The following is a 25,679-nucleotide window of genomic DNA, read 5'->3' on the forward strand; positions in this document are numbered from 1 at the left end:
TGTAATTTTTTTGTTTTTGTTTTTATTGTTTTCGGAAACACAAAATCACGTTTTCGAAGGTGAACCAAGCACGTCCTTGTGTTTCCAACAGGTGATCCGTAACACCGGGCACTGTGATCAGTGCGCACTGCGCATAGACCTCTCAAAACCCTCAGAAAAGGTATTTTTCTTTCGCTTTCTCACGTTTTCTCGGTTTATTTTTTAATTTTAATTATAATATCTTCTGGGGTTCTGATTGTTTGATTGGAGCTCTAATTTCATCATTCAATATTGTTCTTTTGTGGGTTTTGGTAATTTTCTCGTCTGGGTTTTGATTCCATTTTTTAATACCAATTTCTGAATTTCCCTTTCTCACCGTTTCCGTTATTCACTGGGTTTCTTCCATTTTCCCCTTCGGCTCTCGTTTTCTTTTTCTACAAGCTCCATCTTGTTCATTCCGTTGTTTTTCTTCTGGGTTCCTTCGAGTTTTACTGTTCTTTGTTCAGTTCAAGAAATTATGTACAATGATTGGTTAATGGATTGTGTTTGATATTTCTCAAGCAGATCTGTTTCTGAATTTTGATTTTTAATTTCCTCATATGTTGATTTTTATCCTGCGTGGGTTTGGTTGCAGGCAAAGCTAAGGGTTTGACAAGAATTTGATTGTTTCAGCATTGAGAAGAAACATGAAGGGCCATGAATCAAAGGTATCATTCTTTATCCTAGTCAAAGATTGTGATTTGAGCAATTTTTTATTTTTATTTTTATTTACAATGATATCATTTATACTTCGAAGTCTTTGTTATTGTTAACTTTAATGCATTTGAATTTTGCATATGGTAAACAGACCAGTTTGATAATTAATTAGGATTTGCTAGTTGAATTAACTAGTGAGACCACCTAAGGAAAAAAAATACTAAGGGAAATGATTTTTTTCATGTTTTATTTATTATGAAAAGTACGAAAAAAAACCAAATGTAATTAAAATTATTTAGAAATTTATGTATTTTCAAATGATTTAATCTTGATAAAAGAGCAAAAATAATGAATGAGCTTTGAAGTAAAACATAAAAACAATTTATTGATTTTTAACTGTATTTTCTATTTTCCTTTGTTTTTTCTTTCCTTTTATCTTTCCTCTTTATTTTATTTTCCTCGCATTTTCCCTCAAGTTTTCCTGGACCCAAACATAACTTTCATGTTTATATGAGTGGGAATGGATATGGTTGTTGTCGAAGGATCCTTTCATGTCTATAATTGGCGAGAGTTTTAGCTTTGTCTGTCTTTGATATGTTCAACTGGTTTTGAGGCACCACTTTCACTGCCAAAGTATGAGAAAATGGGGGAACTTTTCCTCCTAGTATGCGCTTCCATTCATTTGATGAGGTCTCTTTTCTTGTGTTTGGTTTGAGTTATCATTCTATTGTTTGTTATAGCAGTGTTTTAAAATTGTAGTTGCTATCTTCTGAACAAAATTGACAAAGGAAAAGGGGGCTGAAATTAGTGTCATTTGTACTGTTTTTCTATGTCATGGTGATGAAATTGGAGTTTCCTATCTACAGCAGCAATAACTATAATAAAAGGCCTTAAATCACCACTATTTGGGGTTGGCTTTGTGAATCCTTGTCTGCCATTCAGCTCTATCAAGGACCTTGTTGTCTGTTAAACTGAAGACTACCATGTCTGTTCCCATGGCACATTAATTGGTTTCCATTGCATGGCTCTACTATTTTAAATGTTCTCCCACTTCTTACCGTCAACTAGTGGTACCTCTATTTCTCCCGCTGATAAACTTATTTCTTATTTTTCTTTTCTTGTTTTGCCCCTCATCATTGTTAGCATACTCTTGATGGCTCTTCTCCTGCACATGTTGTTTCTTGACTGCCTAACATTGTTGATCCAGGGAGCAGAGCAAGTTGCCTTGAATTTTTCTTTTTAACTTGATGTATATGCAATGATCAACTACACGAGAAGCATTCCTCTACCTTCTACATCCTGCTACACTTTTATTTGTAGAGTGTTTTCAATCCCCCCTCCATGATAAATTTTTGGCTTGAAGCGAGGAACAAAGTCATGTTAGGCATCTCCTCACTATCAATTTCAACCATTCACTCATTGCTTCACATAATTTTTCTAAAGTTACATTCAATACTGTACATCTGAGTCTTACTTATCCTAAAATCCTTAGATGCTAAGGGTTTCTCTCCTAGTTCTCTAACTTAAAATCGGCCTTGCTCTAGTTTCATCTACTAAAACAACGTCTACACAACATGCCCCATGAGATCTCATCTTGTATATGCCTAGTAAGTTCATCCATATGTGGCTAGAGCTTATGCTGAGGCATATGATGATTGAGGATTAACTTGTCTTTCTGCCAATTGTCCTCGCTTACTAGTCCATGTGCATTTCCTTGACCACGACAGTATATCTATTGACTACTTTTTTCTTTTCTAAATTGTACCACACTATCTTTTTAGGAAACAAGTTATAAGCTTTTGGTTAGTCAACATCATGTGGACATCTTTCTTCTATTTAAATGTTTCTGGCTATTGCCTTAGCTTTCTGGTATTTGTTCGATGTGACATGATTTTCTTTTTTTAACTGCAGATGCCAAGAATGGAGGACATTCTTAACCTTCCTGTGCAAGATCCTCCTTGTGCGGAGTTCTCTGCAGCTCATATAAACTGGAAAAAGGTAGAAGGTGGTCGCCAAGGTGGTGATGATATTGCTTTAATCCCTTTTTCTAGAGTAGATGATTTTGTGAAAGGAGAGTCTACTAATGCAGAATGCCCTGCTAGCTTCCGCATTGAGTCCAGGAGGAAGAGACCTGAAGGGAGCATCAGCAAACCGAGGGTTGATGGCTATCTGGAATATACTCTGTATGTCTGTTCTTCATAATTTGGATTTTTTTGGATGTTTCTTGGATGACACCTTTTGACCTGCTTTCTAGACCTGGTTTTCCATGTAAAAAAATAGCAGATACTTGGTGCAGCTTAATGTCGCCTTTTTCTGAAATGTGTTTTCTGGCAACAGTGGATTTAAATAAATCTTTCCCAGGATTGTTATTTGCCAGCACTTAAAGGTTGTGCATAGCATGAGTTGATTTCCTGTCTTCAATGAACCAACTTACTGGGGAAACACTTCTGAGAGAACACATTCTACAAGCACTAGTTTTCTGAAAATAATGCTTATAGAGTTATGAACCCTAATTTGCCTGAAGTTGCATATGAGTAATGTATTATTTTTATGGTGACTCTTTAGATACTGGTGTTCTTATGGTCCCGAAGACTACCGAGATAGCGAATCTGGTCTTGGGGACAGTTCAAATAATAAACCTGCATCAGGGAAGGGTAGCAGGCCAGGGAGGCGTCACATGATGAGGGGCTGTCTTTGCCACTTCACAGTAAAACGCTTATACACCCGCCCCTCCCTTGCCCTTATCATCTATAATCAAAGAAAACATGTAGATAAAACAGGGGCTCCATGTCATGGAATACTTGATCGGGATGCTGTGGGAACAAGAGCAATGTATGCTCCTCGGATTTCAGAAGAATTACGCCAGAAAGTGATGTCTATGCTTTATGTTGGAATATCTTTAGACAATATAATCCAGCATCACATGGAGGTGGTGCAGAACCATGGTGGGCCCCACAACCGTGATGATTTTCTCACTCGAAATGATGTTCGTAACATGGAAAGAGTAATCCGTAATTCATCACACATGTTACTTGACAATGATGAATGCAGTGTAAAAGCTTGGATGCAACGCCATCAGAAGCATGTTTTCTTTTTCCAAGCTAACTCTGGTTCAGAACCATTTATTTTGGGGATACAAACAGATTGGCAGCTGCAGCAAATGCTTCATTATGGGCACAATGGTTCAATAGCTTCTCATTCAACATTTGGCAGTAAGAAACTTAAGGTACTGTGCTGTTTTCTCTTTTAATATATATATATATTTTTAATTTTACTGGTATTTGCATCATTTCCTCCATTTGTGCTTCCTCATCTAGCTGCATTTTATGCAGAACACATTGTTTGGGGCATAGGCAAATTTGGGATTGGGGAGTTAAGTCAGCATCTGATATAATGTATCAGGATTTGTAAATAATTTGAAGCGTCACTAGTTACAAAAATGGTAATAATCTGTGGCACAATAAATAAAATTCTAGAATGCTTGAGTGAACAGAAATGCATGTTGGAAAAAGATATATGGTTATTCAAGGGAAACAAATGGAATTGTACAATTTGTTAATATTTTGCAAACTGTTGAATTCTTTGGGACAGAATATGGTTACAATTTGTCATTATGATGTGGTGGGATGGGGGATGTGAACATTTTGGGTTTATTTAACCCTTGCATGACTTAAAAACCTGTGAGACCGTACTGTTGGAACAATATGATTGGCAAAAATTTTGCATTTTGAAAATCACATTGGCTAATATGTGAAGAATAGTGGAGCTTATTCTATTTCATGGTACAAAATGCTAGCCAACATTCATTAATAGTGGAGTTTTTATGCCTATTGTTTATGCATGATGATTTAATACCTGGTACCCTGTTTTTTCCTCTCTTGTTTTGACAGTATCCTTTGTGTTCTTTACTTGTTTTTGACTCATCCCGGAATGCGATACCAGTTGCTTGGGTCATTACCTCTTCTTCTATTGGTCAAGGCATCCATAAATGGATGGGGATCTTTGTTGAAAGAATCCGAACAAAAGATCCCAGATGGAGACCCAATGCCTTCTTAGTAGATGATCCTTCTATTGAAATTGGTGTTATCAGGTATGTTTTTTGCTGCAGTCATTTGGCTTTGTTTGATACAAAAGAATGCTAAAACCATGCTCCTCAAATCCAGAGAAGTATTTCAGTGTCGGGTCCTTCTATGTCTCTGGCATGTTCGTCGTGCTTGGATGAGAAGCCTTCTGAAGAAATGCTGTAACTTGGATGTACAACAGGAGATGTTTAAGCACTTAGGTCAGATTCTGTACTGCACAAAAAACAGGCCAATCATTGTGGATGCTATCCAAGAGTTCATGCAAATATTTGTTGACCAATGCGCCTTCATGAATTATTTCAGGAGACGGTGGTTACCAAGGATAGGTATTTTTCTGCTCACTTGTCTTTATCTTCCACATAAAATAAGTCTTTGTCCACTCTTCCTTGTCTTATTATCCTCATAACATAAATCTGCTGTTGCCTGAGATCGAGGAACCCCTTCACTCTTATAGATTTTAAGTATACTGTTATTTTTTCTGTCTTAAGATGTTTTTTAATATCATTCAAAGCACTTCTATTTCTATTACTGTTTTGAACATTGGAACTGCTGTTATGTCCATTACAATGATAAAACATCTGTTGTAACGTTATTGTCGTGTCTCACAGAACTGTGGGTGAATGGAATAAAGACTCTTCCCGTGGCAAGTCAAGAGCCTAATGCTGCAATTGAGTCCTATCATCTAAGCTTGAAAACAAAGCTTTTCAACGAGTTATATGCTAATCACTGGCCAAGAGTTGACTGGTTGATTCACATATTGACAACCGAAATTCACTCTTTTTATTGGCTTGAACAATACATAATAGAGACTGGATACTTTGAAAATCTGAGGGATGTGTCTTTCACAACCAACTCATGGTATCGGGCCCTGCATATCCCAGATGCAGATGTGTTACTGGATGAGCAAAATCTCCAGCTCGCAAAGGTCATTTCTCAAACAGACAGAACCCTGGCATATACAATTTGGAACCCTGGGTCTGAGTTCTGTATCTGTGATTGCCCCTGGTCTAGGCTGGGAAATCTCTGCAAGCATGCCATAAAGGTGGCAATTTTATGTAAAAGTAGGCAGGTCGCAAGGCCGTTATTGTCGGCTCAAGTTTATCGGCAGGCCTTGCTTACCCTTCTGCAGAACCCCCCAGATGATCCCCTGGTCCTTGATCATGCCATTCTTCATGTGACTCGCTTGCAACAAGACATCAAAGGTCTAGAAGAGTTATCCAACAGTGGCCTGCTCCAGCCTTTACCCCCTGAGACAAACTCTCAGATGGTGGATAATATCCCAATTTTTCCTCGTCTGCACTGATTTCATCATTGAAGAGGACATCGATATTTCATCTGGAATTTGCTTTTTCACCCTTCTTCAGCAAGAGTTAGGAATTTTCGTCTGCATTGCTTGACAAACTTGAGTTTTGCCTCAATGAAACCCAAAATCTTTGCATGTCAAGGTATTTTTTTATCGCTTTCATGCGTAGAATTTCATTTATTACTTCATCATTTGCATTCTTGAGAGAAAAAGGTTAATCGACTTCCCCTGTTGCAGTGAACTTGGAAAGCAGGATCCACTTCCTGAGCTGCAATTTTGGATGATAGGCAGGCTCTGCAAAAGGGTGAAAAAGTACTAGGGAGACATGAGGTTTTGAGGTGGCATTGTGATGGATTTCCCTTGAAAGAATACCATGGCATAGGCCTTTTGACATCTTCCCAGAAGCATGTGAAATATTTGTAGGGTGCGGTGCATACAGCTTTTGTTGACAACCCTGCAGAGAAAGGAAGCAAATTTTCTTTTCTTGAGAAAATAGCATCTTAGCTTGTTCTTTGTCTATAATTTCCTTCTTGTATTAAGAGCCTGTTTGGCATAATTTTCTATTTTTGACTTTGGTGGAAAGTTAAGGGCTTGTTTGGGAATGTTTTTTAACATAGTTCTTAAAAACAGCTTTTGAAAATTCTTTTCAAAAGCATTTTTCTGGCTATTACTATAATAAAAATCCATTTTGAGAACTTGAAATGTTCTCAATGTTATCAAATGTTTTTTAAAAATAAACTTTATAAAAAGTGTTTTATTTTTAATTATTTTTTCATTTCTGTTCCATTGTTTTTTAAAACATTCTTAAAAAATGAAGTGAAAATAATTAAAATTAATTAAAATATATTTTCTAAAAATAACTGGGCCTAAAGCTCTATTAACATGAAAGAACTTTTTGTATAATATCTATGGATGAAAATGTTGAGATGTTTGAAACAAAATGGACTATTTAAAAAAAAAAAAAAAAAATCATTGATTTTCTTGGTGATTTAAAAAAAAAAATGTCATTTTTAAAAATATTTATCCATGTTTTTTTTTTAATTTATCTTTTATTTTAAATTTATATAACCCTTTATTTCATATTATTTTTTAAAATTATTTTTGATATTTATCTCATTAATACTATTTTAAAAAATTATTATCACTACATTTTTATTTTTTTTATATTTATCATTTGAATTTTAAATGTTTTTATTTTAAAATATTAAAAATCTAAATTTATTCAAAAATTGAAAAAATTTAAAAAAAATTAATGAAGTTTTAATATTTTATAAATCAAAATTAATTTGATAAGATAAATTATTAATATAATTTTTAATAATTTTAGTTATTTAAATAGTTTAATATTAATAGCAAAAAATTGTCCCTCAATTTAATTTTTATTTAAAATATAATAAAACATGTTCAAATAAAAATAATTTCTATTTTTTAAAGGAATATAAATATATTAAAAAAATTAAATTAATATTTTTTTTAAAAAATTGATAAATATTATCCTGGATCATATGTCAATTATACTTCCATTTACAAAATAATTTTAATACTTGATTCTTACTTATTTTATCATTTTCTTTTAAAGTATTTTCATGAGTTTTAAATAATTTTTATCATAAAAATATTTTTATTAAAATATCTATTGATATTTGATCAATCGATTTTTTTTATCATTAATAATATCTAATAATACATTTTTTTACTTTCATAATATTAAGTTTTTAATAATAAAATTAGTTGAATAGAAATAAAAAAATTTATTGAGCTGAAAAAAAGGATTTTAGCATTTCAAATGCAATCCAAACTGAATTTAAGTGACACAAGTAAAAAGCAAAGAACTTGTTTGTCTCTTGGTATCATCAATTTTTACTTGTTTTAATAAATTATAAAATTATTATTGGATAGACCCTGATTTGAAGAACCCAACTTGTATTTTGCCATTGTGTGACACCGTTTTCTACACGTGACTAATATTAGTTTCAATGAAAATCCAAATCTGTGCCCATCCAAACGTGTATGTCATGTGCCCTCCTCCCTCCCACGTGGCACAACCCTATTCCCACTCTCCACCATCAAACCACCGCCCTCAGAATGTATTATACGCTAAATCCATGAAGAGTAATTACGTGATGGGTAATCATCATTAGATATTTTTTAATCACATTCTAATCCATCCATGTCATTTTTTTAGCCTTTTCCCATAATCTTCTGTGCATCCGTCCACGTGTCCAATGAAGCGGACAAGGCAAGATTTACCAGCACGCGTCAGATCCACACTCGCTTTCCGTCATTTTCGTTCGTTCTTAATTAAATCCTAATATTGCAGATGACCTGTCATCGTCCCAGTTTGACGTGGATGTTTATATATCTTAGAATATCTCGCCTCCTTCGCTCAATTTTATACCACCGTCCAACCCCTTACGTTTCATTCTTTGATTGGCCATTTTTCGGCATTTTCGTCTTTTTATATTATCAGTGGTCATTTTCGTATTTTCAACTTTCTCTTCAAATTTCATCGAATCATTTTATGCCACGTCTCTTGATGGCAGGGTTCCACCTACGCCCGAACCTGCCCAGTGTAACCGACATTTTAACTGAGGGGCTCTATGCAGCATGAGATTACATCGTAGATTTCATGAAGTCTCGTACAATCCGTGCGATCTATCTAATCCGAAAATGTTGTTCAATCCAACGGGTGCCAAGTGCGAGCTCAGGTGGCTACCTTGAGTCCGTGTTTGTTCAAACTACTCTCATTATTAAATTGAATAATTCGTGATATTTTCGTAAGCCAAGCCCATTTCGGTAATTTTAGGCATGAAATCTATCACCAACGAGACATGTGGGCGCGGCCTACAGCTTTCACTTTCGTCTCCCACAATCAGAAGGCTCTGGAAGTCCGAACTCAGAGCTATAAAAGGCTACTCCGATTGACTATTTCTTAAGAAAAGCCAACGCAAAGCAAGTTAAAAGGAGAATCGGAGTCTATTAGCGTCAGAGCTTCTGACATACCGTTTAGCTGGAATCGGATCGGCGATCACACTTCTCAGATCGAAGTTCGTTATTCAGTATTGTTTTTCTGAATCGTAATTTGTTTTTGCTGCTTTCATTTGAACCCTTTTTTGTTTCCGAAAAACATTTTTCGAGTTTTTAGGTAAATTTTTTGTTTTCTTCTTCTTCTTCTTCTTCTTCTTCTTCTTCTTCTTCTTTTAATTTTTGTTTTGGTTTCTTTTTCTGCAATTTCTCTGTAAATTGCAGGAAGATTGTAACCATTTCAATGTATTACTCCTGTTAATTGGTTGGCTTTGAAAAATCGCCTATCAGGAAGTTATATTTCGTCTTTTTCTCCTCCATTTGGTTAATAAGAAAACTGAGGAAATTGAGATTTTGAATCATTTGATCCAGACTAATGATAATTCTAAGAGTAAACTTTGGTAGTTGCTCAGTTGAACGGAGGTGTTGATTTGTTTTTTTTTTTTGTCCAAAAATATTACCTTATTAATTTTAGTTTCTTCTTTTTCTCCTACATTTTTCAGCAACCAAACGGATTGTGGAATCTTTTAATTCTTAAAATTAATTGCTTGTAGTTTGTTTGTTTTAATTCATTATTGTTTGTTAATAGTATTCTATATTTGATTATGCTGATATTTTTTTTGAACTGCAAACATTACATTGTCCTGTGACATGGCTTTTTGTTTGTCTTTCTGGCTGAGAAGTGTTAAATCTGTTCATTATCGTATGATGTCAGTGATAATGTTGTTTTATTTTTATTTTTATGTGGAATTGTCATGCCCTTTACTCTTAACTGGATATTTGTATTTTTAGTGAATTCAGTTGATTGATCGATTACTTTACAAGTTTTGCACTTGTATTTTTTTGTTAGTGTTTGATAACCATACACCTCCACCGATTCCTTACTTTACAAGTTCTGCATTTGAAAATTTTCAGCACTATGTTCACTGAAAATGGAAATTTCAGGATGTTGCTTTAGTTGTATCTTTTATTTTCTATCTGTGAGACCAACAGTAAACTCCACTCTTTAGATTCAGTTGAGCGACCAGGAATTTATATAGCTTAATATTCTGCCTCATTGGATTTTAATTCTAAGCAAATAAAGCATGGAGTTGAACTTGCTTGGGATGCCTCTTGAGGAATTTTAGTGCTATTTGGAAGACATAAGAAATGTTTTATGCTTATCTAATCCAGTGTCAGTTTCAAAACAACTTTGGTTACTGTTATAGTTAACATAGATATGAATTTGATAGGCAGGAAAAATAGATTTGTTGCATTGCAACAAAGAATTTGTATAACTTAATTTTCGGCCTTACTGTATTTTGATAATAAGTAAATAGAGCATGGGGTTTAAGTAACTTGCTTGGAATGCCTCTTGAGGATTTTAGTGCCATTGGAACATATAAGAAATATAAGATTTCTAACTCCTATTTATTGTTGTGTATACTGGTAGAAATTTTATACTTATCGAGTTATCGAGTGGTTGGTTACTATTAAATTTAACATAGATATGAATTTGATAAGCAGGAAAAATAGGTGATTAAGAGATATCAAACTGAAATTAACATGTGAAGTGTTTGTAAGAAGGATCAGAACCATTTTATAAAAGATGTTGCAAGTTTAATGAACTGAACAGCTGATGGGCTTCTCATAGTTCTATTATTTCCTCTTCTTGTGCTTGATAGATTAAGAGAATGAGGGCAAAATTTGGTGACTGTGGCATCTACTAATCTTAGTTAAGTAGATGGTTAAGTTTACAACAAAAGTTCCACTAACAAGAATATAAGGGAATGAAGACATCATGTCGGTAAATGATATTGGTGATTGCCCTGCAGATTGCCACAATCTAATTGCATGCCCAAACTGTAAGAAATGATTAAGGGATTCTTTTCTCTCATTTCAGTAATCTTCCTTAGTTAAAAGGATAAAGGTGGTATTCTGTACAGGGATTTCCTATGCAGGTGTTCAGAAGGCTAAGGGACCTTAATAAACCAAGTAGAAATAGGTGGTTTATACATGTTGGTTTGTGATGCAGGGATATACTTAAAAAAAGAGGTTTGTTTCATACTTAAAAAAAGTGTGTTTCAGACAGTTTAAATGTTGGTACTGTATTCATCTAAAGGTATAAAATTCTTGAAAAGGTAATCCACATTTCCACCATGGACATGCCTTCCTATGCCCAACATTTGACTATTGTGTTTTCATCCTTTTTTTCATCTTTCCCTTCCCTCTGCAACCTCTAAATTGTCACAAACTCATTATATCCAAAACATGTGTTAGTGGATGCAAGACGTGTGTGCAGGGTTTTGCATTTTGGACCAATGGTCAAATGCAGGCACCAGAAATAGGTATTATGACTTGTCTTATTCAAATTTTCCAAGTAAAATGAGCAATATATTCAAGTGGCTGAAATGGGGGTTCCATTGCTTCATGTTGGGCATACTTTCATAGGTGATATTCCTTTCTGTCATCAGGAACCCAGCAAAACTAGAACCGTGTTAGTTGAGATAATGTACACAAATTTTCTGGGTAGGGGGCTTCTTTGTCTGGAAACCATGAACTCAGTATTTGACTGAGTAAAGGATACCCATTTTGTAAATAGGCCCCATAGGGATGAATTCTCCAGGTAATATGAAACCTAATATCAGTTAACAAGTGGAAACTGATCAAGGGTCAAGGAAGTGGAATATCCTGATTGAAGAGAAGAAATCCTGGAAACCAGATGACATAATGAAATTTAGTTTTTGGTAAGTTCAGTTCTGAAGAAGATTTGGTCCAGAAGCGCTGATTGAGGTAGGCTTGTCCATGATGGACAGTCAACACATACATTTCTGCAATCTCATGCACATTTCCCTTGTATTTTTTACTGCTACCTAGAAGACATTTGATGTTGTGATCTATTGCTTTTACCATAGGTTGGGCGTCAATTCGTGGTGTCCAGTTTAGATGGATTTGATTTCGGACTTCAAGGAGTCGAGTGATCATGCAATGCTATTGGTTACTATCCCACTGCTGGAGGCTCGGGAGGTCCTCAATGCTGCATTATAATTATTATAGGGGATTCTTATAGATCTACTTGTTTTGATGAATCCTTCTCATAGTGCTGAGTGGAGCTGTTCAACCTTTCTTGGATTGTGTTCATGCTGATTTCAATTGGTTTGCAGCTAGAAGAAAGCAACAGTGTCATGCCGTGTTTGCCTGGTTTGATCGGGTGTTAGGTTTTAGAATGTTGCTAAATATATTCCTATATGCAGGTGCCTTTGGTTTATTGTCAGCTTCTAGATAGTCACAACTTTTGTCTGAAGATACTATGACAGAAATGATGGCCAATCATTCTGACTCTCAACATTTTGAGCTGAAAAACCTGAAAGAAATGATTTTCAATGTGAATGAAAGAGACGTTGTTAAGTCATGTGCTCAGCATTCCAATGGAGAGTGTATGGAGATCAAAGAGCCAACTGATCATGTAGAGATCACAGAAAAGGAATTGCTAGAGAAAGGCTATATGCAGTACGGGTATGGCTTTTGTCTGTTTTCCATCCTGTTCAGTGCAGTTTTTCTCCAGTTTCTTTTGTTAATATGATGTGTTTTTTCTTTGACAGATGTCCACATTATCGGAGAAGGTGCCGCATTAGAGCTCCATGTTGCAATGAGATTTTTGATTGTCGCCATTGTCATAATGAAGCAAAGGCAAGTTACCCTCATTCTAGTTTCAAGTAAATTTCATAATTCTTAATTGATTGGTTCATTTATATTTTTATTTGCTCGTGTAAGATAGTTAAGGAGTATTTACCTCATTTACCATCATAACTCCCTGAAAGATTTATGTTAATGTGCAAGGGGTTTACAATATTTTGCATCGTCTTCAGATTATTGTGCAGTCTGGTATTAATGGAGTTCAGTGCTTGAATTATATAAATGCTTGCTATTAGAAGTGATTCCATGCCCGGAAAACTACTTTATTCAGAACTTGTAAATCTTTAGCTCCATTATATAGGTCTGATGTTAAAATTTAGCGGAATTCATTTTTTTCATAGTTCAAAGTGATAAAGATGAAAAATATCAATATTTTAACAGTCACCAAATTGCAGCAGTTAAATAAATGTCTTATTAATCATAAGTTGATCTGATTGAAATGTGAAAGGACTTTATAATTAGCGATGGTTACTTCCAGGATGTCTCTGATTCATCATATTGTTACTTGTTTTGAAGTTGAAGCTTTGTCTTATCCTAGATGCAATATTCCCAGTCAAGCTTCCCCTAGTGCAAAGCTGAACATAGAAGTTTGATCTGAGCCAAGGCTAGGCATGACTTAAGTTAAATTTTTAGTTCCTTGCTTAACCTTTTTTTATTGAAAATTCCTCACTCATCCTGTATAAGAATCATACTTTCCAGCTCAACATAACATCTTGTAGGAATGATAAAATTTAGTATTGTATGTGGAGTCATCATCATTGATAAGTTAACAGTTTTGTATAAGTAGTTTCTTTGTTTTTCTTTTTCCTTTTTTGTTTCATTGTGTATGTTCTAGTGCTTGGGGTTAGTTCCCTAGTTATGACAACTAATGATAAAATTCTATGTAGTATATTGAACAATGTTTCATCAAAGCTATTGTTTTCATTTTTTTTGCCTGATGACTTAACATGTGACATTCATACTCATCATCAAATGCTGCTGATATCTTTTGATGTACAGAATAGTATTAAGGTTGACAAGGCACAGAGACATGACATTCCACGGCACCAAGTCCAGCAGGTAAGTTCGGTCATAAGTACTTTTTAAATTTGTTTCTCCCAATTTACAAAAGTAAATTATGGGAGCATAATCTTTATATTTCTCTGTTTCTTTTTTCAGGTGATATGTTCACTCTGTAACACTGAACAAGAGGTAAGTTACAATGTTGGTGATGTCATATCTAGTCCTTTGCTAAAAATAATTCAAGTAACATGAACCATAAAGAATCTTAAAAGAATGTAGAGATAGGACCCAATAATAATTCATTCTCATTTTTATCTTATTGACATCTTGGGAGTTAATATTTGCACATAACTCCATGGACTGACAATTTTTTTTTGTTATGTTTGGCAATACTCTTACCAGGTTCGTCAAGTTTGTATTAACTGTGGTGTATGTATGGGGAAATACTTCTGTGAGACCTGCAAACTATTCGATGATGATGTGAGTGGTCAAACCCTATCTCTTACCCATTCTGGTTTTCACTGTCTTATAATGGTGTGGACACGGTGGTACTTTGAAGAAAGTCAGAATGTTAATTTTTTTTTAAAGCTTTTTGCCATGAATCTCTCTTGTTGCTTTCATTCATCCAGAGTGCAAACTCATCTAATCATCTTGTTTCTGAAATCTGCAGACATCTAAGAAACAGTATCATTGCAATGGGTGTGGAATTTGCAGGTATGGTTATCCATGTCCCTGATTTAGATATCCAGATTTACATGTGTTGACTCAGAATGGCCTAGGATATGATTTATACCTTTTCCTAGGTCATTGAAGAGAAGATACAAAAATAGAAAATGAAAAGTAGCTTTTGACACGAATGTTTCCTTTTTTTAATAAGAAACAAACATTTATTACCAAAATAAGTAACTACAGAGAAGGATAAGAAATCCTTCTTCCAAAAACAACTACTGTATATCTTTAATTAAAAGCAATCAAACATAAGAAGAACTATAAAGATCAATGGAAATGCATAGCTAAAGAGGGTTTCAACTACGATCTCAAAACTTAAAGGGCTAGAAAATCCCCTAGAAAAGAAATCTACTTATTGGCTTCCCATTTTGCTGACATATCTACCACTTGGTTAGCTGCCTGAAGGATCCAATAGGAGGACTACCCTAACTCTAAAGCAACATAAAAAATTTGGCAAAGCCATCCATAAAGCCTCTACAAGCTTCTCTCCTTCTTATTTACCCAAGATAGGACTATTGCAAAATTCCTCCCTACCAGAAAGTTGGATAGACCCTCAGGTTTAGCTGTCTTTATGCCTTCCAGTAAGGCTAATATCCCTACCTCAATGGCTAGACTCATTTCAGCATTTTAGATCATTCTTTCACTAAACCCTTGAGGCCTAGCTCAAGTGGTAAAGGAATGGGGAGGATTTGTGAGAGGTTCCAGGTTCAAGTCCCAATGTGGACAAAAATTTACCTATCAAAATAATAATATTAATAATAATGCCTTCACTAATGGTCCATGATGATTCAAAAGCCTTTCTCCAATTCTTAACTACCTTAGATTACTTAAGGAGCACCCATCATCTAACTTGATGTAGCCCATTGGAGGAGGCATCAATGTATCTCCTCAACCAACTTGACAGATCTGCATGCTAGATACCAATATAGCAATAGAATGCTCAAATGGGTGCACATGAATGTTGCACTAGCTGATGCCAAGAGAGGAGAAAATATAGTTTAAATCCCACATTGGTTTCAAAGTACTTTATTTGTCCTAAAAATGCTCGCATTCCTCCCCCCCATATAGTCCAAATTAATGTGTGACTAGTAATACTCGACATTGACAAAACCCTAGTAAGCAGTAGTTCTCATCTTCACATACCTCTAAGTGGAAGTTAGTCAATCCCAGCAAGTCTAGACAACCTATGCCATAATTACTGCCACTATCCATTTGTTCCCCTCTCCTCCTAAACATGACACACCGATTCTAGCGTAAGGGCTGTGTGAGATTTCCTCTTCTACAGCATTTTATTTGTATTGAACTTCATATTTGCCACCAGTCATAGGGCTTTAGATTTCCAAATGAAGTTTGTAGGAGTACAAGATCTCAGATTGTTAGAAATAGAGAAGGCTTTAAAAAATGAACTTGACTGAATACAGACTTGAGGATATCAAAGACCAAAACCTTATATCTGGAAAAGTGGATGTTGAATACACATGGACTAAAGTCAACATAAGGAGATTAAGTTTCTCAATTTCGTGGTCAAAAAGACTTTGCCAGAAATTGAAATTCCAAGATCAAGAGGATGAGGAAGAAATTAGAACTGAAGAAAATAATCTCTTGACCTCACCATTTTATGGAAGTTTGGAAATTGGACACAAAAATGTTAATTACTCCACCAAATATCCTTTCAGAACTGAATTTTAGTACCATCACCCATAGACTAATGAGTAAAACCAGAAAAGGCAGGAAATACTTGTGTGATGACCTTCCAAGGGCACCAATGAGACCACCTAATAACAATATTGGGGTGTAGTCCATAGATACTCACCTATTAAAGTGGTCCATAGATACTTAAAATATCTATGTTTCACAGTTTATTCATTCTCTGCCTTCAAACATAAGCTTTGACTAAAGTATTTGCGCATGGTTAACTCAATGAATATATACGCATATAACCATTTTCCCCTTCTCTAGAAGTCTTTGCAGAGTCAGCAAGCCCATGTTTGTGTGGAAACACTATTGTCCGTCTCCACATATACTAGCGCGTCAGATGATTAACAAATTCTTCTGGAATTCCCTTTTTCCCCTAAATGAAATAGAAGTAGTGTAGTGAAGAAACTGTTCTACATAATACCTGGAACCATATTTAAAGGGGAAAATGAATACACTTCTTGAAGTTTGTTTCCTCCTTCCTTTGTTGTAGTATATTGAAGAGTTAGTATTCATTTCATGTTCATTTTAATTTACACCAAGATTTGCCCTGTTGCAGAATTGGAGGGCGAGAGAACTTCTTCCACTGTTACAAATGCCGTAAGTCACTTATTGCATTGTTATTCATTTATCATCAGCATGCCTGTTGCTAGCTTACAGGTGACTACAATATTAATCATCATAACCTTTTGTGCTTATTATGTTTGGTTTATTGTGAAGGTTGCTGCTACTCTGTTCTGCTAAAGAACAGCCATCCTTGTGTGGAAGGAGCAATGCATCATGACTGCCCTGTTTGCTTTGAGGTATAATACACTATTCTGCCCTCCTTTTTCTTGGCTCTCTAATTTACAATGTAACAGAAGTTCCATGGCCTTACATTATTGATACTCAATCACAATAACATAAAAATTTGCAGTATTTATTCGAGTCAACGGATGATGTGACTGTTATGCCGTGTGGACATACGATTCACCAAAACTGTTTGAAGGAGATGAGGGAACATTTACAGTGAGTTGACTCAGCAACTCTACCATTTTATCTGTTTATTCAGTTTGAAATTTGCCTTTATATTTCCACTAATTCATGTTGGTTATGGTGACAGATATGCATGCCCTCTCTGCTCCAAGTCTGTTTGTGATATGTCCAAGGTGTGGGAAAAATTTGACATGGAGATTGCAGCTATACCAATGCCAGAACCTTATCAGAACAAAATGGTCGGTTAATCTCTCTCTTCGTTTTTTTTCTCCATATATTCATGCCTGAGTGTGATCTCAATTTATTTGGCAGAAGCAGTTAGTTTACGTCATAGTTTTATGGAAATTTCAAGACCCTGATCTGGTTTAAGCTTTGAACTTTCTCGCATTTTCCCTTTGTAATGGGGAAAAGGAGATATTAGTATTAGACCATTGCAAATCATTTTCTGAAGCACCTCACATAAGTTAACTGAAATAGACCATTGATGGCACACACTCATTACAGGTTTGGATCCTTTGCAACGATTGTGGAAAAACCTCGAAAGTGCATTTCCATGTCCTGGCTCAGAAATGCCTAAATTGCAAGTCATACAACACTCGCCAAACCAGAGGCTGAGATAGTGGCAACAACCCTCAACCGGAGATCACAATGATGACCCACACTCAGTTTAAATTCGTCACAATCTGGGTTTTGAGAACCTTTTTCAACCACTAGATTCACAGGTCGTGAATTACTGGAGACAAGGACTCATGGGTCCCGCGCAACTTGCTCTGTCGAGCCATTCTCAGGGCTATGCCGCCTTGAATAGTCTTAAGCTTTCGCTTTCTTCTCCATTTCATGTCCTTTTCTTGTATTCTGTTTTCTTATGTTAAATGTTGAAAGCACTCCCACCGCCCTTGGTTTTGTTGTAGATAAAGTAGTTAGGTTGTTTTTTCCCTTGAATCCTAGTGGCGTGGTGTACTTTGATCATATCACATACTAGTATATTATTACCATTTGGGAACAAAATATGCTGCTATACCCCTCTAGAAAACCCAACCAACACTGTTCATCTGTGGAAAAACGAACAGGGATTAAAAAAAAAAAAAAAAACCAATGGAGGAGAAGAAAATGATGCCCTTTCTTAATGGGGGATTTGTCAAACGAATATTTCCATCCAGCCTCTCTCGCGTCTCTATAGTGATGTGAGAGTGGTGACATTTTCATGTAATTTCAATGAAAAGCACCGAAAACGCTTTATCCTGGGACGCGTTTGCGTGTTGCGGCAACTTGCTAAAAAAAGTGTTCAAAGTTGGAACAGACGCGTGCCGTGGCGATTTGTTCAAATGAAGTCTTGCTCCAAAAAGCGCTTTGACATCCCATTCCCTAGAAAAGAAAAGTGTTGATTTTAGGAGGAAAAGGGCAGCCATTTTGTCTATGCAATCTCCAATCACCAATGGTGGTCGAAAGTGATTGAGCTTTGCTGTTGTCATGACGAAAGAGATTTGCCCCCCGGACAGGATTTTCCACATTTAGAATCGTGTCTGGGATATGAAAAATATTTTCTTTCCTTCGATGGTGTCATGGGATTGTTTTTTCGAGATTCCGTTTGCTCAGTATGGAGCCATGATGTGAAGATAAGTCCCAATGGCTCCAAAACAAAGGTGGTATTCGTACCATATCAAATTAAAACTTGACATGAATAATATATCCTTAAAAAGTATGAATTCAATTAATATTATTAAATTAGTTAATATGATTAGTTTTTAATATAATATATTTATAACTCAATTAATCCATTTAGTCAAAAATCTAATTAATATAAATTAAATAAATCAATTTGAATCAAATTCATATATATAAATAATAACTTTATTTATGTGTGTCGACACAAATTTGAATCTAGCACGGATATCATCAACCCAAACTTGCAAAGAAAAAAATTTACCTGGTTTGAATCGTTTTATGAATTGAATCAAACATCATATCAAGAATAAAACTTAATGTTGTAAAATTTTTCTTAATAAACAATAAAGGCGACTCCAGTGAACCAAATCAATTGCAAGATTTGGAGATCCACCCATGAAATCAGGCTTTAGGGTGAGAGCAAAAACAGTATCCAATTTGGCTCAACTCAAAGCAACCCAAGAATTCAAGCAACCCAATTATTGAGATTGATTGATGAGAAAAAAAAAAACCCTATTGTATTTGGACCTGTAACTTGTGTGTGTTGTTGTCGTTCCTGTTGGTTATTATTGCTCTCTTTCTGTTTGTAAACAAAAAGTATAGACTATAATGTCTTAATAGGAAATTTTGTTGTTGTTAGTCACAAGGGTGGGGCCTTCACCTTGCAGGTTCCATCATTCCCAAACAGAACGCTAGACTTGAAATTGGGACCCACTCCTCCATTCAATATGTATCATGGGTCTCAAATCTCAATGGTCTACTCATAAATAATTGTATAGCTCTGATTATTTTGGAGCTGGGGTGGACCCAACGCCTAGCACTCAAAATGGGTATAGACCCATCTTGACTAACCATATCTTTTCCTCCATGGACCAGCTTGAATAAAAAATATTGTTTGGTTTTTTATTTTCTGCATTTGAAACAAACTCCTAATTTAAGTTAACATATGACTTTGGATTTTGAAGATCTTTGAAGCACAATCTGGTGGCTTAGTGAAAGGAGATGGTGGTATGAGTAGGACACAAAACAATAACTCGGAGCTGCCCCAATGTCTAGGCAGAGCAAGGAGCATAGAACAATTTTCTTAAATAATTATACAAATAGGGGAAATAGGTTAAAAATATTTTAAATTCTCGAAGAAACTTTTGTTTTAAAACGCTTCCCCAACAAAGCTTTTAATAACTTATTATGAAAATAGATCATTTTAGAAAACAATTAGTTTTTTGGAATTATTTTTAAAAAATCATATAAATATGGATAATTATTAAAGATAAAATAAAATAAAAACTTGAGAAAAAAATTATTTTTAAGAAATATTTGAAAATACAAAAGAAAAAAGAAGAGAGAACTATTTTCAAAAATATTCCTAAATGGGTCCTACATAACTACCAAAAATAAAAAATTATTCTTGTGGGGTGGTCCATGACATGGAGAGGCAAACCCAGGAAGCAATTCATCTTTACCATCCAATGAAGGAAACCAAGATGACGCTATCCTACCACTTTCATTGCACTCCTTACAGCAGCAGGGTGGAGAGAAGAAAATGTGGTTGTATTTGTGAATGAATTGCAACATGGACCGGTAAATACGGATATATCGATACTAGAATTTTATGAATATATTAAAAATATTGGAGAAATATCCGTAGATATTTTTACACAAATATCAATAAGACAAAATAATACAAAATTAATGAAATTGCTTAGAAAAATCCAAAGAATAATAAAATAAACGAGGATATACATGTTAAAATTATTTTATATGTGTAATTGACATAAATATGATAAAAAAAAATATTGATAAACAATTTATGATACTTGGATTTTAAGAATCGAAAATATAAATTTTGGAATTGTATACCTAAAAAGTTATAATTGAGTTAAGAAATATTTAATTTTATTAAATAAAAATAATTTACACATAAACATATGATATTGCAATAGTCCTTAATACCAGAATGAAGATCCTTAATACCAAAATACCAAAATGAAGATAGATGTGGTTCCATCATATTATTAGATAAAAGGAATCCATCTTGTTGAAAATAATATTTATACCAAGACATGAAATTTCGATAGTATTGGTTGTAAGTTCGAACATGTCATGCATAAATGATATAAATATAAAAAATAGTTAAAAATAAAACGATAATATAGATTTAAAATAAATAATTAAAATTTTTGTTAAAAATGATAAATATTTTTAAAAAAAACTTTCAAAAAAATCTCCGATATTTCCCCGATATATCAACAATATATCCGATATTTTGACAAGCTCCCTCCACTGCTTCGCACGTCGCTTCACTCTCGATTTTTTCGCCAATTTATCGGTTCCAAACCGATATATTGCCGATTTTGTTGATATTCCTCCCGTTCGATAATCGGTATTGAATTTCGTTTCGAGGCTGCCCGATATATGATATATTGACGAAATATTGCCCATAATAAAATCCGATTTTTCAATCCATGATTGCAACTTATGTTGGATGATATCTAACATTCCAAAGAGAGAGGATTGTCACTCACTGATAAAGCTCATAGCTCAGGCCTGTGCTAGAAAGAACACCATCAGAGATTTAAGTCATAACAAAACTGCTTGAATCCTTCCAATTTCCCAATCAAACACTAACATAACTGAAATTACAAGGCAAAAACAGGATTGTATATAGAGAAGTAAAATTTTAATTCATTAAAAGAAAACTCATTGAGTTTGGAGGCTTATACATCAACTCTTGCAAAGATAGGCATCAGAAGACAAGGGGGGGAAAAATGGGGAGCCTGAAAACTTCGGCTTCCACCCTTTTAACAGAATCATAAGGGAAATTAAGGGTCTGAGATTATATATATATATATATATATCCATCCATATGTTGGGAATTATATAGAAAGCAAAAATAGCTGTTTGTGACCATTACCCACCAAGACCATGAAAGCTGAAACAGAATAGGCAAACCAAACAATTTACATAGAAGGATCATCCATGGCTGCTGAAAGATGCACATAAACAGCTCTTAGTAAACAGATGATCACAGGCAGCCGGCTACCTTTCCGACCCATTTGTTTCATCAATCATGGGCATGGTGGCTATGGCATGAAGCAACCAATGTGCCTTTTTATGAAGTGATCAGCATGCCAACATGCCGGTTTCAAAAAGATCCTCGCCACATTTTGACACAGGAGACTTCTCAGAAGAATCATCTGTTGTCTTCTCCATTTCCTCATCAATCAAAATCTCCTGTGAGCGGCAATTCAAACTGCAAAATGCTTTCTCACCCCTGAAACAAAACAAAGCAAACCCAGATCAAGTTCAAATTCTTTTCAAGTAGATGAGCAGTACATGAAATTGAGGCTACTGTAGATGTTTGTGGCAAACCTGTACATGTAGATATCTTTTCCCTCTTCCAATTTCTTCTTGCAAGAGTAACAGATGCTCAAGAAGTCATTAGAAGGATATGGGGTAGAATTATCCGAGCATTCGACTATCAGGGGAGAACCTATCTTATGTTCATCATTCTTATTATGATTGGCTAAGTCATTAGAGTGACATTCCAAAATGCAGTCACCATAAATATGAGTTGTTTTGGGGTTTGGACCATGAGAAATCACACATGTATAATCCTCAGAAAGCTCAATTTCACTTGCTGAGAGAGATCCGATCAATCCTTGGCCAGAGCCAACCGATGCTGGAATCGAATTCAGTTTCATAGGCAAAAAATTGTCCGGATTTGGGTTTCCTCCAAGTATTTGAGGAGGTGAACTAACTTGGGTAGTCATATTTCCTGGGCATAAATTCCCAGAACTCAAATTGGACTGGCGCTTGGTTAAATTAGTTAGGGACGAGAATGACCTGCTGGAATCCAACGAACAAGATCGAATCCTTCCAAATGCCTCGGGTTCTAATGGGGTTTCTTCAATTTCAAACACAACATCAGAATCCCGCTTCTGGGGTCGAGATTTGATCTGGGTATGAGGAAAACTTGCATAGTTTTTAGGCAGAGACTTTGAACCATCAAAAAAATTGATATGGCTTGGAGAATTAGGGGTTTTAATCCTCATCTGAGGTCCAAAAAGAATAGTCTTACTCTCCGATGATCCGAGAACTTTACCGGATAGTTTCCCACCATCATCAAGAGAATCTATGATGCTTAAACCTACTTTACTGCAATCCCAGCTCTTGTGCTGCCCATCTTGGGATGATCTTGGGGACCTAAATGGGCTGCCTAGATTTGAAAATACTCTAAAATCTAGAGGAGAGGTAGGGCTTCTAACTGAATCAGAATCTGATAAACCCTTATAATTCAATCCTACAAACAGGCCAGGGACACTGAAAAAGGAGTTGCCTTTGTGTTTCTGCCCCATAACATCAGACTGAAAATAGAGCTCAGAAACAGCATCAGCCATTGTTGGATGACCCATGTGTTGATCTTTCTGAAATGATCTGCTCCTCTTCCTCAGCATTATCTCAAAACCTCCCTTATCTGTATTAAAATTAACAGATTCATTGATTTATAAAAGGAAAAAAAAAATCAAATGGAAAATAATTTTGATCCAAATGAAATGGTAAAGAAAACACCATCAATCCATGAGCTTAAGAAATAAAACCCACTGCTAAACAGTAGTTTTAGAAAAAGATGAATGAGCTTGCATGTATAGAAGATCAAAAGAAATACATCATCCGTGATTGAAAGGGGTCTAATAAGGGCAGAGACATTCAGTACTAAGCATCCTTCAAATGCAGATAAAGATCAATAAGGACCATTTGTCACCGCTTGTTTGGCCGCTGAGAAAACGTAGGAAAAAGGAAGGAAAGCAAAATTTTGAATCTGGAAACTCCAAACACAAGCACTTGCCTTTATTCGTTTGTGTCACTGTTACCCTTTTTCAAAAATCAAAGCAACAGAAAAAATAACACTCCGATAGCCCTCCCTTTTTTTCCAGTTTTCCCAGCAACCAAACAGGTGCCAAGTACATTCCAAACCCCATGTAAGAAAACCCTCGATCACATCACCACACACCATCCCAAGATAAATGAGAAAGAAAAAAAAATCATCAGAAGAAAAAATTAACATGAACACTCAAAAGATAACGAAACCCACCTCCAAATATTCATTGATGGACAAGAAAGCACTAAAAATGAGATATCCAGATGATGAAACTCCATGAATGAACAGAAAATGCTCCCAAAACAAAGAAAACAACTCCTACCAAGATGATCAACACACATCAAAGAAAAAGGATCAAACTTAATCTTTCTTGCTCATCACCATCGACCCAAAAGCCAAAAACCAGAAAAATCTATACCCAACAAAAAAAAATGTATGAATCCATCATGAGGTTCAGTGGAATCACTGAGATAAGGGAATGAGGAGCAGAGAATCATGAAGAAGATGGAAACCCACCTGGGTTTCTCCTCTGAAAACTTCACAGTGATGCTGAGGAGACCCCCAAATGCAGTAAAAAAAATATAGGTTTCACAAGGTGTATGTGTGTGTGTGAAACTTGTGTAGTACTCCTCACTCTCTCTCTCTCTCTCTCTCTCTCTCTATCTATCTATCCATCTCCTGCATCAAAATCAGAGCACCAGTGAGCTTCTGAAATACTCTTCTCTCTCCCACCAGAGGAATATACGTATTCTATACCGTATTTTTCCTCTATACTGTAGAAATGATTTTCTTGCTCTGCAACCCCAATCTAAGAATTCATCCTTTTAATGGAAATAAATTTATCTGATGGCAACAAAGGAAATGATTTGCAGTGAACTCTTTCTTTTTTGCTTTTGAAACATCATCTCTGAATCAAAACCCAAAAATACAAAAACAAAATGGAAAATATTAATACCCACAAACCCATCTTTCTTACATATTTTCCTTTTTAATTTTGTCCAATTTTGGAAATTATTATTATAAAGGATAGATAAATACATGCCTGAAAATGACAAATTTCTCTTAAATTTTTTTGTAAAAAGAAAAAAAATTAATTTTTTTCTTTTTTAATCAATTTTATAAATTTTTAATAAAAAAAGTATAATTTTTAAATTTTCTGAATTTTTTAATTAGCTTTTGGTCTAAAATTTGGGAATTTTGTTATTTTTCCTTGTGACTCTATGCTTTATACCTATAAAATTCTATATTGGAGTACAAAAATAAGTATTTGTTGAATTTTTGGAAAATTTAGAAAGAAAAAATTCAGCATTTTGAAAAGGAATCCTTGAGTCTCTTCTTTACCTTTCTTAGGCTAGTCATCACTAAACGACAAAACTCACCTGTGGAAGTTTTAAAACTGTTACCCTCACGCCTGTTAACCATGGTTAGTTTCTGAGTTTCCGAGGCTAATATAAATCGGCCCCGAGTTTGTTAAAAACATGGTGCTTTGGAAGTAACTTTGGCAAATGACTAATGTACCCTGAGGCTTCGGAAAAATAACCCTCCAAAAAGGGTTATACGGTTAAAAAAGTCATTTAAAAACCCAAATTTGAAAAAATTATTTAATTAAATAGGTATTTGAAAATCCAAAATTTGAAATTTAACATTTTATCGTTCTTTTGTCTTATTTTAATAAAAATATTCTTATTATTTTTTATAAAAATAATATTTTCTTTAAAAATTTATGTGTAAATAGTTAAAATGATAAAAAATATTTATGTTAGAAATTGGTTGTTTTAATATATATATATATATATATATCAAATATTAGATCTTTGGGTATTATTTTGTCCCTTTTAATCAAAATTTTATTTTAAAAATCAAACTCTTCATCAAGATATTTTTTAGTCTCATTTTGATAAAAATATCTTTTTTTTTTTTCTTACTTTTAAAATATATTGTAAATATTTAAATATTTATATAAAAAATAGAC

General features: G+C 34.7%; 3 protein-coding genes across 13 annotated transcripts; 2 read left to right on the plus strand and 1 right to left on the minus strand.

The window, feature by feature from the left end:
• Positions 1 to 6,670, plus strand: LOC100245761 (uncharacterized). 6 transcript variants are annotated; one of them, XM_002281963.5, is made up of 8 exons: positions 1 to 160; positions 614 to 686; positions 2,587 to 2,858; positions 3,241 to 3,901; positions 4,566 to 4,765; positions 4,839 to 5,083; positions 5,366 to 6,202; positions 6,298 to 6,670. In XM_002281963.5, the coding sequence occupies exons 2-7, from the start codon at positions 666 to 668 to the stop codon at positions 6,058 to 6,060; spliced, it is 2,094 nt and encodes a 697-aa protein (XP_002281999.2). In that variant the 5' UTR covers positions 1 to 160; positions 614 to 665; the 3' UTR covers positions 6,061 to 6,202; positions 6,298 to 6,670. The 6 variants fall into 6 exon arrangements, with proteins under 6 accessions (XP_002281999.2, XP_059592191.1, XP_010648575.1 ...); XM_010650273.3 differs by lacking the exon at positions 1 to 160 and adding an exon at positions 173 to 290; XM_010650274.3 differs by lacking the exon at positions 1 to 160 and adding an exon at positions 300 to 498.
• A 2,175-nt stretch (positions 6,671 to 8,845) lies between these two features.
• Positions 8,846 to 18,168, plus strand: LOC100252623 (RING finger and CHY zinc finger domain-containing protein 1-like). Of its 4 annotated transcripts, none has more exons than XM_010650280.3 (12): positions 8,846 to 11,856; positions 11,979 to 12,579; positions 12,666 to 12,753; positions 13,759 to 13,818; positions 13,918 to 13,950; positions 14,164 to 14,241; positions 14,432 to 14,475; positions 16,745 to 16,785; positions 16,906 to 16,988; positions 17,102 to 17,193; positions 17,288 to 17,399; positions 17,665 to 18,168. In XM_010650280.3, the coding sequence occupies exons 2-12, from the start codon at positions 12,374 to 12,376 to the stop codon at positions 17,773 to 17,775; spliced, it is 948 nt and encodes a 315-aa protein (XP_010648582.1). In that variant the 5' UTR covers positions 8,846 to 11,856; positions 11,979 to 12,373; the 3' UTR covers positions 17,776 to 18,168. The 4 variants fall into 4 exon arrangements, with proteins under 4 accessions (XP_010648582.1, XP_059592192.1, XP_010648583.1 ...); XM_010650281.3 differs by having other exon boundaries at positions 8,870 to 9,107; XM_002284616.4 differs by having other exon boundaries at positions 8,870 to 9,107; positions 12,318 to 12,579.
• A 3,322-nt stretch (positions 18,169 to 21,490) lies between these two features.
• On the minus strand, positions 21,491 to 24,657 carry LOC100247517 (FCS-Like Zinc finger 8). 3 transcript variants are annotated; one of them, XM_002284638.5, is made up of 3 exons: positions 24,224 to 24,657; positions 22,198 to 23,302; positions 21,491 to 22,099 (listed from the first exon to the last, which is right to left on the minus strand). In XM_002284638.5, exons 2-3 carry the CDS (start codon positions 23,280 to 23,282, stop codon positions 21,949 to 21,951), a joined length of 1,236 nt encoding a protein of 411 aa, XP_002284674.1. In that variant the 5' UTR covers positions 23,283 to 23,302; positions 24,224 to 24,657; the 3' UTR covers positions 21,491 to 21,948. The 3 variants fall into 3 exon arrangements, with proteins under 3 accessions (XP_002284674.1, XP_059592194.1, XP_059592193.1); XM_059736211.1 differs by having other exon boundaries at positions 23,921 to 24,623; XM_059736210.1 differs by having other exon boundaries at positions 23,495 to 24,604.
• Positions 24,658 to 25,679: the final 1,022 nt, after the last annotated feature.

This window comes from Vitis vinifera, chromosome 4 (assembly GCF_030704535.1).
Source record: "Vitis vinifera cultivar Pinot Noir 40024 chromosome 4, ASM3070453v1".
Classification (NCBI taxonomy): Eukaryota; Viridiplantae; Streptophyta; class Magnoliopsida; order Vitales; family Vitaceae; genus Vitis; species Vitis vinifera.